We start from the raw sequence: 13,950 nt of genomic DNA on the forward strand, positions 1-13,950 counted from the left end.
GACACTTATTTTTCCTCTCCTTTCACATATTTAATTTCATTATAAAATTCCACACTATGATTTTTCAGGATGCAATACCAGCAGAAGAATTCTAGTCCAACATTATCATATAATTTCATATAAAAAAACATTTTTTTTTTTGGTCAAACGCAGACAGTCACCCCACACAAACATAGAGAGGGAGAGGAAGAGAGAGAGAAAGAGAGAAAGAGAGAGAAAAAAAGGAAACAAATTGAATAGACACTTTAGAGAGGCACCGCCTTGTAGCTACGTTGTGGTACCTTCTTGAAGGTAGCCCATATAAGATCAAAATAGAGCGGAAATTGCACCATAGCAAAAAAGGTTACCGGCAGGCACGTCACTGCATATACCGGGAACGCTGCATATTTCAGCTTATCCTTTAGCACAAAGAAATGTCCCGCACAGAAGGAGATGAGCATTGAAGCTATGGAAACAAATAGCGACGTCAAGCCTACCAAGAGCTTTGTCGGCAAGTCCCTCCCAAAATCTCTCTCTTGGTAGCGTGATGTTAAGATGGCGAGGAACATGACCACAGCTGTGACTGAGAAGCAGAGCGCAACGAGCGATGCGATAGCGAAGATGTTGAATGCCGGCTGGTTTTCGAGCGTTGGAGTCCCACTGTCTTGGTTGACTCCTCCAGGGACCGCGGAGGATGTGGCGAAGGCCACGGTGGCAATGAGTGCAGCGACAACAGAGCATGATTCGGAGGTTTTGCTTAGCCAGTCGCCGCCTTTTTCGACGAGGTCCCTGTGGGTTTCGGTAAATAAGTCTTTTGGGGTCTGGCGCTGCCTGTTGTAGCGGGGGAAGAAATGGGGGGGCATGGACTCCTTGACGAACTACATGAAGCCAATCAAATGGTATAACGACCTCCATAGTTCAATTTTGACATTAATTAGGCTATAAATATGGGGCCATTTAAATAATTAAGAGTTATTATAGTCTAAATTTTATTTTATTGTATGATCAAATGGGTTTCATGCTGCTAATTTTAAATGACGTAGCAAAATATACTTCTATGAAATCTAATCTAAATCTTGCACGAAATGGTTCGTTTCCATTTTACTTGAAAATGGAGAGGGTCTTATTGATCTACCTTTACTATGCTTTTATGAAGCATGACTAAATTAATATAAAATCAGTAATGAGAAAGATTAATATAGAAATGAAATTAAGGGTCGGAATATATACCTGATACCACTTGATTTCCCATTGCATTTGCAACGCTGCACCAGGAATTAGCCATGGCTTATACTCTCCAAGCTTTGCGGCGAGATGCAAGGCACTATTCCCTTCTTTGTCCACAACACGAAACACAGTATCTCTCAGGATGTTTCTTTTAAGCAAGAGCTTAAACACATGCGGTTGCCTGTGCTCCACCGCCAACAGCACTATATTCTTATTCTCTGTATTCATGTCGTGTATGGCGACCGGAAAACGTTTCAGGATTTTCTCCACAATTTCAGTGATACCATTTTTGGCAGCAATTAATATTGGAGTCTCTTCCTTTTGTATTCCCTTCCCTGCCAATAACACAATGTGTAAAATTGGAATTTGATTGATTAAAGCAAAACAATTAAATTTGTTCGTTTGTTTTTTTTTTACCCATCAAATATTCATGTTGTTGTCGCCTGTTCTGCACCGTCAGCAGCATTATGTTCTTATTGTCCGGATTCATATCTCGTATGCCAACCGGAAAATATTCTTGTATGCTTTCTGCAATTTTGTTGACTCCATTTTTAGCTGCAACTAATATGGTAGTCTCGTTCTTCTCCCTTTGGGGGGTTTCGTCCCTTTCTGCAATTAATATGCTTATGCTTGAGCTTTCATTAAACAATTTGCGACAATCATTGCTAAGATGGCAACTTCTATATATGGACGGATTGAATTAGAGAAAATATTTATTTTTCTTTTACTGATCAAAACATTTTTTTTTTTTTTGACATGTCCGCACAAGAGGGGGGAAGGGCATTCAAACTAGTAACCTCCGCTTTATTAGGCGTGGTCCTTAGCCAATTGAGCTACCTCTTGGGGACTTTACAGATCAAAATCTAAAGTAAAACTTCTTGAAATAATTTTTAAACCTTAGTAAAACTTCTTATAAATTGTCAATTTAGGGTTATCATCTTTCAGAAGTTTGCAATATTAACTATCCCATCAAAATTTAATGACTGCAAATTTCTAAAATTTGGTACCTCTAAATTAACATTTTTTAAAGTTTGAGAGTATGATTGCAAAAACGAAAAAATATTAGGAGTAGTAAGTGAAATTTTCTTAAAAAATTTTAAACACCCATCATTTTAAAAAGTCCCTTAAGGAGTTTTGTAAGCTAATCAAAATTAAAGGACTAAAAAGGACAGGCTATTACGTACCTTCTCCACTCGCATCTTTACCCTCGAGTGCCTTACTTTTGTCTCTTTGGTTACCTTGTAAAGATTCAAGGGTCGGATCACTATTTGGCTTCTCCTGATCTTCTGAGAAATTGTCACTGTAGACGCTGCCTTCAGCAATAGTATTATAAGCACTTGTCTCGCCGTCTGTAGGCAATGTCGTTTTAGACGGAGGAGGGGTCGTCCCAGTGTTACCATATTCGTTCATGGAAACACGTTGAAGAAGTTCATTCATGATTTGAACGGACCACACGTGCTTCTCTTTCTTATCCTGTATCTTTAGTATCTCGGTAGATCCTTATTAACATAACACACAAACTAGTAAAAATAAGAAACAAATGATTGCAAATTATTGTATACAAGTATATTAGCTAGGTAGCTATATATATGTGTGTGTGTGTGTCAATGAGATGTAGCAGTTTATGTGTTAGTAATTTGAACAAAAACTAGCATTCTTCCATTGGGATTTGTTCTAGAGATTGCTGAATTGCCCCATTCGCTAGTCTATGAGAAGCGATATTTGCATCTCACTTGACGTGCTTCACACATAAAGATTTGAAGCAATGAATTAACATCTTTATATCCTCGATCAGTTGACCATATCGAGGAACTAACATCTTTAAATATTTGCTTTAATGAAATATTTCTCTAGAAGCACACCCAGAATCTGCATAAAGTCATAATCTCCACTAAGAATTTTTTGAATCTTCCTAGCATAGTCCCAACATCTATCTTTCGCATAATTGCCTCAAAGAAATTACATTCAACTCTATCATAAGCTTTACATGAGTAAAGCTTAAGCCTTATGTGTCATTCTTTCCCCTTCATCCAAAACTGCATTGTATGGATCGAGCACCTCATATTCCACCAAAATATTGTCAGTAATCAATCGATCGGGAATAAAAAGCATTTTGATTCTTCGAGATGATGCTAGGTAAAATCTTTTTCACTCTATTAGCTAAGACCGTAGCAATTAATTTATACAGGACATTGGAGAAGCTAATAGGACGATATTTAGTCACCTTGGAAGATGATTTAATTTTTGGGATGAGTGCTATATATATCTAGGTAGAACTATATATACATATATATATATATATTTAAGCGTCGTTATCAAGAACAGTGTAAATATACAGATAATCACATATCCATCCCCGTACCTATGTAATGTGGAATGCCACAAATTGCATATGGGTAGAAGGTGGTGAAACAATCATATATACTTATTCAATACCAAAAAATGTCTATCAAACAGCCACAGCATCCCTTCCTCCACCCTCCTCTTCCTAGGGCTCTCTGAGAATTCTACGGCAGACGTGTTTTCCTTGACCTCCATAAATCCTACCTTGCCAACTGGTTTCCAAACCCTAACCATCATTATTCACTGGGTTGTTTGTAATAATGCATCCCGGCCATTAAGCATAACCCTCCCTCTTTTGCTCTATTGGATCTGTTTGGGAGGTTATCTCTCATCTTTAAAATAAAACGTAAGTGATAAAAATCTTTGTCAAGTTTTTTATTGTATGTCTTATTAATTAAAAAGAAGAAGAAAAAAAAGTTAGAGGTTATATACTATACTGACAAACCTAGTCCAAGAACGACCAGCACTGCCTTGTATATAAGCTTGACAAATTCAAAACAGGTGATGTAATTAGGTGGAAATGGTTGCTTCAAAGCTCCATTGGTGACTTCAGATCCTGTACGAGACAGCATAATTCATTTGGATAGGATTTGATAAATGGTTTTGTAGAAATTCAATTGTAACTTCGATTGATGAGAAAAATAGTCAGTACCTTTTTTTTCCTTGTTAGTTTGTTTTGCTTCCCCTGCATGTCTTTCAAGGTCTGGATCTGTTTGAGCACTATTCTTTCCCATGATCTTGACTGGTAATCAACAAAAAAAAAATTAAAAAATTCTAAAAAAAGTTGAAAAAAAAAATATCAAGGGGGATCATTCTAATTTTTTAATTTTTTAAACAAATAATTTTATTTTATTTTTTTGAAAAACCAAAGGAGTCATTTCATTTTTAAAAAACAAATTAAACTTTTTTAAACCATTATTTTTGTTATTTAATTTTTATTTTTTAAATTTATAAGAATATTGGCGTGCGATTTTAACATGTCAAAAATTACTGACGTGCGGAAATGCGACACGTTAATAAAATTTTTATTGACGTGTCACTTTAGCCACGTCACTAATTTGTGACGTGTTGAAAAGTGTGATACTGTTTGCCAGGTCAAAAAAACCTTTTTTTTTTTTTTTTTTGTAATGTTTGTTCTTTTACTGGCTTTTGAGGGACATTAATATTGTTTTGATAATTTAAATAAGACATTAAAAACGAAATAATAGTTTAAAAGAAGTATGTGCAGAAAATAAAAATGAAAAAAATTCATTGACATACCATCTCGAACCACATTCCAAAACAATAGAAAGAAGCTGACGCATGTTCTGTAGTTCTCCGGATACTTGGGACGGCTTTTGTTTTTTGTTGATAGCATTGAAGTCTCCATATTATTCGGAGTCTTTTTGTCTAGCTGGGTATCTCTATTCTCGTCAATAACATTCTTTATTGTTGGGTCCAGCTGGAGCTGATCAACCCATATGCCTTCCAAATAACAACCAATGATAAATAATAATTCGTGATACAAAAGATATTATGAAAATAGGAATTACAAGCAAAAGAAATCTAGAAAATGGTATTCTATATATATATAGAGAGAGAGATCTAGAGAGAGAGAGAGAGAGAGTATGCTACTATGCTACCTACTATATTTTTATGAACACTTCACAAAATCCTCATTACCTTTCACGAGTTCTAACATTACATCTCAATGTTTAAAAATTTTTAATTTATAGTATCGAATTTTTAATTTTTTGCAATATGTCTCATTTGTTAGGGTTTTCAGTTAAATCTGGTCAAAATTATCAAAACACTCTTATTTTTTATTATAAAAAAATAAAAAATTGCATAGATTCATGTGTTGGTCAGGATTAATTGAATTTGCAAAAATATCTATTCTTGCACACCTTCATACTTTTTTTTATAAGAAAAAACAAAGAGTATTTTAAAAGTTTTGACAAGATTTAACGGAATATTCTAACGAAGGGTGGAACATTATAAAAAATTGAAAGTTCGATTTTGATGTCATTAGCTAGTGCTAATGTGCTATCCAACGTATTGGGTACGTATCATTGTAGCATTCTTGACCTTTAGGGAAGCAATAAAGAAGTTGTTGCATGACTTTTTATGGATTTTTATTTAGATTTTTCCTATATTTAGGAATGAATGAGGTTATTGAAAAGTTGCTACTAGTGCTTTAATAGTTGAGGATAAAATCAATGACTAAATGCCTTATGTTGCCATTGTTTATATTTAAGAGAACCACATTTAGAGTATGTTTGAGATTGTATTTAAGAAATAGAGCTTTTAAGTAAAAAAGATTTTTTGGCAAAAACTTTATTTTTAAACTTTTGCCAAAAGTGTGTTTTGGCTATTTTAGGCTTTTTGGACCCTTAAAAGTCATTTCAATTTTTTTTACCAAACTGATACTTTTTTCTTCAAACGAATTTTTTGAGTGTTCAACACACTTTTAAGTTGCTCAAATGCACACCAAATAGGCCCTTACTGGCTTCCAGATTGTTTTTGACCGTACCGTTTATACATCTTTTGATGATGATGTGATAATATTTTGCGTTACTTCATGTGAAAATGAGAAGTATAGTCAAATCTTGGAAAGGAGACCCATCAACTTAGTCCTAGCCGGTCCACTAATAGCTGCTTGGGGTATCCGGATTCATCTTTCCCAAAACTCTCTCTAAATAAAACCCAACCCCACGGACTCCTCCTCCCCTTACCCCTCTGATTCCATTTCTTCCTTCCCTCTCCCCTTCTTGCGTGCCTCTTTGGAGGCACTTCTTGCCTTTCTGAAGGCTATAGCAGCCTCTTCAGAGGCCCTATATATCTAACACATTTGGTGTTTTATCTACTTTCAATAACTGCATTGCCCCTTCCTCTCCTATAAATTGTCCGATCAACACCTTCATTAGCCGCTCACAATCTCGGATCTTCATCCTTCTTGAAATCCTTAGACTTGATTTTTTCAAAATCAGATTTATCAATTTCAGGAAGGCTATAGTGCTCACGCGCGACTCCACCTTGCTTGTGGGCGTCTCCGCTATTGTCTACCGCCAGACTCGTCCACATCTAACCACCACACATTGGAGTGTGTGTAACACGTGCTAGAGCATGCGCAACACATGCCTGCAAATAGATCTTACTCGCAGGCGCGTGTCCTCCATACGACATGGTTTGTTGATTGATCTCCGCCACTCTGCCACCTCCAATCACCTATGCCGGTCTCCCTGCGGCCTTCCACTGCCCTTTCATCCATCGATGCTACTATTTAGTTTGTTATGGGTTTTGTATTTTGCTTATCTATTGTTATTTTCTGTGTTTTTTAGAATTATTGTCGCCGTTTGTAATTATATGATTTTTGTGGTTTGGGGAGGATTGTAGAACTTTTTCATTTCTGTTCTTCTCCTTAGATCATTTGGTTGCATCATCTCTAGCACACCAAGTCTTACCGCCTTCACTGGCGACCAATTTTCTTGGTCTTCGTACTAAGAAAGTATAGGCCTGCGTTATTCATTTGATGTATTGTCTCTTTTTTTCTGTTTACTTGTCTTGTTTCGGTAGTCTAGGAACTTTTTGTTTGTGTTGCCCAGACCTTAGTCCTAGTTGCACGTTTAGAAAGATGAGGAATGTTGTTCTCAAAGGCGGTACTACTAACTGCAGAAGCAGATTTTCGCATGATTGAATTAGACCACGTGTTACTTATAAGACAAGAAGAGAATCACTTAAATGGTGCGATTCAAGGGCGGGCAAGAGAGCTTCTGATATTTAAGTTAATAAAGTATTCTTAAAAAAATATAATAGAGAGAGATCGAGTTTTGGAGGAAAAGATGCACTTATCTCCTTTTGGGATGATGATCATTTGTATATATATTAGACTCTCCGTTTGAATTGCCACTTGGTGAGCTTGTACAACTTGTACTTGTACAATAGTAGACGCTTCAAGGCTTTGTAAGAAGCCTTTCTATTCGGAAGACCTTTATGTCAATTGAGTCCTACGTAAGGTCCTCTTAAAAAAGATTGCGACTGACACAATTATTAACCCATATTACATGTGTAATGCTAGGTACTACATTTTCATTCCCATTCGGATATTCACCCGGATGACTTTTGTGGGAACCACTCCAACGAGTGATCTTCCATCCCACTGGCGGATCACTCGTCAAGTGAATAAAATTGAACAAAATTTTGTTCAATTTTTACTCCAAATATTTTTTTATTTATAACTAACAAAATAAATAAATAATTGAACAAAATTTAATTATTGTTTAACTTATAATAATTTATTGTCATTCATAACTTATAACTTATAATGTAACTTATAATTATTGTTCTTCTCCTTAGGGGTTGAGGGGAGGGGGGCATTTGGCCCCTCTCAACCCCCCCTCCCTCCGCCCATGCTCCATCCACTCATTGTGAAGGTAAAACCTTTTCATAAGTGGTTCTTAGTATTACACTATTACTCCAATTATATGCCGGCCTCTCAAGGATTTGGTGTCTTTTTTGCCTAGACATTTAGTTGTTGAGAGAAATGATAATGGGGAAGTAAATAAGAGCACGCAACAGCAATAGAAAGGAAGAAGGAAAGCGGTTTAATTAGTGTACTTACAGTGATAAATGATTTTGTGGTATCGTCCAAGGTGGCTACCACTTCTGAATGCGGAAGGCTTGCTCGCTAGTAGATGCAGCGGTGAGAATCCTTCCTGATTCACTGAGTTGACTAGGTCCATTTTTTTCTCTTGATCTTTATACAGCTGGATTATTTGAAATGCCAAATCTGTCAAGTGCAAAATCAAACCTGTTTTAGCATATTATATTATTTAAATCCTAACACAAACTAACTTAATGCTCACCAAAATAGTCTCCAGCTATGGCAACATGAAGAATAGTCTCGCCATCATTTTTCTTCTTGGAATACTCATAGCCATCAGAGCGACCACAGATTCTGAGAAGACAAAGGAAGGCTTCTTTTTTGCCATGGAAAGCAGCCAAGAAAAATGGGGTCTCGCTGTCCTTATTACGAGCACCCACCAATGAAGGATCAACTTGTGCAATGTATTCACACATACCCACACTCCCCATTGATGCAGCAACGTGAAGAGGAGTATTCCCATGGTCGTTTCTAATTCTAAGAGCCTCCTTGCCTTCTTCTTGTCCATTGGAAATTTCATCTATAAGTTGTTTGACTATCTCTTCTTGGCCATCGGAGACAGCTATGTGTAGTGCGGTGTCCCCTGACCTGGTGACCGTCACCTTGCGAGCCTCTGGGTTGCTTCCATATATCTCGACAACTTTATCCCATTCGCCTTCCATCGCCATTTGAAACAACTCATTCTTGATTTCTTCTCCTCCACCTACTACACTCGCCATTACTAGCTAGGAGCACAAAATGAAAAAGATTTAGGTTTTGGGTTGTGTAGGTGGTGAAAGCTGGTGAGACTCTGGGATTGGTGTATTGATTTATACTAAAAACCGAGTCCTCTGCTATTGCCACACTAAAACACACAACCACACCCCAAAAGGAATGCCTATTCCACATTCTCAAATAGATTACAACCACTTTAATCTCCCGACAATCAGAAACATAATAAACAAAAAGAAATCAAGAACAGTGCAATGTGGCTTATGATAATACATTTTCCGTAAACATGGTTCAGGGAAAAATGTATGAAGTAATTAAGTTTACTGGAGTACACCACTGATTCTGCACTAAGCTGAAATAGATGAAAAGTGAAGTCATGTTGAATAAGCAAAGAGATTAGGCTCTCCACAAGACGTGGGACTGAAGCAAACTATATATGCTTCACATGATCGATGAGTATTAAGGATGAATTTTCCCCATCTTTTTTTACAACATATATAATTTAATTACTCTTCTCTTTTTGAAAGAAAGAATTCCAATCTCATGACTTTAAAAAGAGATACGAGTTGTTTAAATGAGAAAGCAGAAAAATGATAATAAAGTAAATTAAAGGGGTGGCTAATTATTTCTTTCACTACATTAACTGGTCTTCCCACGAAACCAACCGTCCCCATACTTGTTTTAAATGATTTTTACCACCCCCCCCCCCCCCCCCCCCCCCAAAAAAAAAAAAAAAAAGAAAAGAAGAAGAAGGAAAAAGAAAATGTCCGAAAGAAAAGCATCATGTTGAGTCTATTTGGACTGCGGTGTCTTGTTACACAATGTATTTATAATTTATGTAAAGCAAAAGTAAAAGAAAAATGCAAGCAGTGGTGCTTTCGCCTGCAACTTGAACAAAATGACTAATATGCACTTCTAACTAAGAATTTCCCTTCAGGCCTACTTATCCAAATTAGTTGTTACGAGAAAAGGATAGGAACAAGAGTCTCACTTATTATTTAATTAGTATCTATATATGTTATTTAGTTATTAACTATCTATTAGAGTCTACGGTTAAGTCCTAAGTGTTGGGATAGTATTAGAAGTCTTAGGAGATGTCATATGTATCTCTAAGAGTTGTCTTTCAATTATGTTTCTATTTGGTGTTGTAATTAGTCTATATAACTTGTTGCTTGATTAATGAAAGTAATAGAGAATTATATTGGCAAACTCAGTTTGTTTCTTACTTTAGAGGCCCATGTTACCTCGAATCACCTTAAATATATCATTTTATGTTATTTTTCATTAAGTAGGCATGTAACAGTTGATCAGTTTGTCTAAAGCCTAAAGGGACTCCTAGCCAAACTACAAATCCTCTTCGCCTCATCCTCATTAAAAATCTCCTAAATGAGCGGCACTTTCTGCCATCTAGTTTTTTCATCAATAAGCACTTGAACTCTTGCATTTCTGTCCAAAACCCTCATTGAAGATTGAACTACATATCTAAAGGACTAGGGAACCATTTATCTTCTCAAATTTTTATGCTGGCCTGATCCCTCTCTCTCCAAATCAAACCTGCTTTTACAAGTTCTCTAACATTCCAAATACTTCTCTAGGCATACGACGACTTGTATCCAATTCAGGCCTCGAAAATTTTTCCATGGATAATACTTTCCTTAAAGATTCGTGCCACCAAAGTGTCAGAACTTTTAACGGCCCTTATTTCGCCATCAAAGCTTTATTGAAACATCAAATTCGAAAAAAAACTAAAACCCAAACAATAACACTCTCCCTTGGTTATTGTTAAATATTGGTGAAAAAATTTGAATGTCTCATAATCTCTTGAGATCACACGTGTTCTTGGAGGAACAATGAGCAAAGTCTTTTGCTTAAAAGCCAAGGACTAGCTATTCTATTCAAGTAAGTAATTCCTTCTTCATAAAATTCGATTTTGGTATGTGAATATTTTATTTTCTGCTACGCAAATTATATTTTTGTATTGTATATTCCCAACAAAAATTTTCTTTGAAACTCCAAGAGAATTCAGCCCCGGCATCAAGAGTGTGCATGCCAATATTTTCTTTTTGGCTCGATCTGGAAAAAGAAAGAATGGAAAAGAAAGAAATGGGGCAATATGTCGCCAATGACTCTTTCGAAGACTCCAGTGGTAGCTATATATCATGGCTATTCTTCTCACTTGACTCACTTGTTACATCATTTCCAACACGATTAGAGGCAAAAATGGTGAGCCATAGAGACTGATGAGACGGTGGCAATAAATTAAGGTCTTGCAGAAGAGGCGGTAGAAAAATCATATATGCATGCAATTAATGCATTGGATGGATCACCCGAAAGTGGTTTCTCTGAAGTATTGTTTATTGTTTATTAGATTTGTTGATGTAAAAGAAAGGAAAAAAGAAAAAAAGAATTTAGTTGAAAATAAAGGTCAAAGCTGTACATATATATGTTGGCCCTTTATATATTGGCCATTTTTTGGGCCCGATCATTTAGCCTTTGTGGTCTTATTTGATGACCTAGGCCTATAGTTGGTTTGCTTTCAGCGCTTTGTTGATTTTTATTTTGGTCCATAGTTACTATTTTGGCCCCATTTTTGGCCCTATTAATTTTGGCCCAACATTTTTAGCCTATTGTTGTTAAAGGCCTATCTCCGGTCACTGTCATTGTTGCTACCCACAACACCCATCCTTGTTGCCACTACCACCAACCGCAGCAAGTCTCCAGCCACCAACTCTAGCCTTCGCAGGTGGCTGCTATCATCTTTAGAAAAAATAAAATAACATTCAAACTGAAGCTTACAGAATTTTGAATTTAAGGGATATTAGGATATAAGATATGGTAATTATTAATTACCTTAGGATTGACTGTCATTATATTCAATTAGATTTGATTACCATACTTATCTGCCCCAATTCTCCTATAAATAGGAATTTTTTGTATTGTAAAAATATCAATTGAATAAGAGCACAATTTAGTCTTTAACGTTTCAATATGTGGATGTAAGTTATACAACAAACCTCATAAAATCTTTTGTGCCCCAATTCTTCTATAAATAGCAGTCTTTTGGTAAAAGTATTAATTGAATAAGAGCACAATGTAGTATTTAATGCTTTAATATGTGAACTTAAGTTATAGATCGAACCACATCAAATCTTTTGTATGCTTTTTATTCCATTCTGTTGTTCTCTTTTAATTTCTTTAGATTTCTGTTTTCTTTCACCAGGCTGGGGTGCATGAAAATTGAGAGTTTTTAAACATAAATACACTAAATTGAGAGTTTTTGAAGTTTAGGAGAGGAATAGAAAATACAATGAAAATTTAAGGGGATTAAGTGAAGTTTTCTTAAAAGTTTCAAGGACATGATCATACTTTTTTTTTTTTTTGAAAGGAAGGACATGATCATACTACTTAGCTCTCATGTCATTGAATGAGAAAATAAGAAGAAATAAGTAGATAAACTTTCCAGCGTAGGTAAGCTTTTCTCAAGTTATATTTCGAAAACTATTTGTATAGTCATTATTTTGTTATTAGTAAGAAATTTAAAACCACCATTAATCAAAATCCAATAATAATCCATCTCATATTCAATTGTGGTTTTAAGGCTATCTATGAGTGTGAAAAAATTGTGTAAAGAAGTGAGAGTAAGTGCAGCATTATTCTTTTGGAGTAACGCTACAAAACACTTACAGAAGGCTACTCTCTCTAGTTTCTAGAGATCGAGAGACTCTCTTCCTTCTCCTTAAAATGACTAAGGCTTAATTTGCCACCTCCACTTGTGAGGTTTTTCCACCACCTCGATCTAGTGGTTTTCTAAGGGACGAAGGATGGATCTTTGTCCCTTCCTCCTCCCATCCCCCCTTGTTTTCCTTCTTACTTTCTTTTATGTTGTTTTTGTCTTCCTACATAGTTGCTCTTTTTGGTTCCCCCAAATACAACCATTATCGATTGATCTCCACCCTTGGCCCATTGTCCACCGCCGCCGTGCCGCTCTCCACTTCTCTTCCACTCCCCATTACTGGTTGTTTATTGGATCTATAGTAATTTACTGATCTAGTTTTTTCAAGGCCAAATCTGTAAACCCCTGTTAGCCCCGCCCTTAGATGCGCCCCACCACTAGACCTCCTTGCCTCCCACTGGTCTTCTCGTCGCCGCACATGGATATATCGCACTTGCCTGTGAGTGTCTTCCACGCGCCAGGGTGTGGACCCCCTCTCATCTGCACGTGACCTTTCCAAATCATGGCTCCACCGTTCTCTGTCACTACAAAAAAAAATAGCATTTTCTGATGTGGCTATAGTACATATTTTGTTGTCACGTCATTAATTTTCTGACGTGGGAATTTTACCACGTCAGAAAATTATTTTCTGACGTGTGAATAGTACCACGTTAGAAAATTATTACAGATTTAGCAATTTTAAAAAATTATATATTTTCTGACGTGGCTACATTTACCACGTCAGAATTTTCTGACGTGGTAGTTTGCCACATCAGAACATTATATATATATATATATATATATATATATATATATATATATATATATATATATATAGAGAGAGAGAGAGAGAGAGAGAGAGAGAGAAATGCTATAATGCAATAAAATGATCATTTTTGGCCCATAAAGTGTTAGGTGGCAAGAGATCATAGGCTCCATTTATAATTGTTGTGGCCCCACCCACTGATAAGCCTATGACCTCTTACCACATAGGACTAATATGGGCCAAAAATGGTTATTTTATTGCACTATAGCATATCTCAGATATATATATATATATATATATATATATAGATCATTATTATTATTTTTTCTGAGTAGATTTATGACGTAAGACACCTGGCACATCAGGAAATCACCTCCAGTGGCCCTCCCAATTTCAGAAAATGGGCGGAATTTTGAACTTTTTTCCCTCTTTTTATTTCCCCCCTCAACTTTTTCCCTCTTCTTATTCTTTACCTCTTCATTTATTTTCCCCACACATTCTCTCTCCTGTCTCAATCTCCCTACTTCTCTGCGGTCTTGACGTACGGCAGCTCTAGAGGAAGAAGAAAAA

General features: G+C 36.2%; 1 protein-coding gene across 1 annotated transcript; it reads right to left on the reverse strand.

The window, feature by feature from the left end:
• Positions 1-245: 245 nt before the first annotated feature.
• Positions 246-8,880, reverse strand: LOC132169058 (uncharacterized). Its single transcript, XM_088511051.1, has 9 exons — positions 8,394-8,880; positions 8,150-8,317; positions 4,756-5,013; positions 4,202-4,294; positions 3,995-4,096; positions 2,404-2,705; positions 1,642-1,789; positions 1,210-1,535; positions 246-857 (listed from the first exon to the last, which is right to left on the reverse strand). Exons 1-9 carry the CDS (start codon positions 8,857-8,859, stop codon positions 246-248), a joined length of 2,475 nt encoding a protein of 824 aa, XP_088367177.1. The 5' UTR covers positions 8,860-8,880.
• Between the last annotated feature and the right edge of the window lie 5,070 nt (positions 8,881-13,950).

Source organism: Corylus avellana, chromosome 1, assembly GCF_965113065.1.
Source record: "Corylus avellana chromosome 1, dhCorAvel1.hap1.2, whole genome shotgun sequence".
Lineage (NCBI taxonomy): Eukaryota > Viridiplantae > Streptophyta > Magnoliopsida > Fagales > Betulaceae > Corylus > Corylus avellana.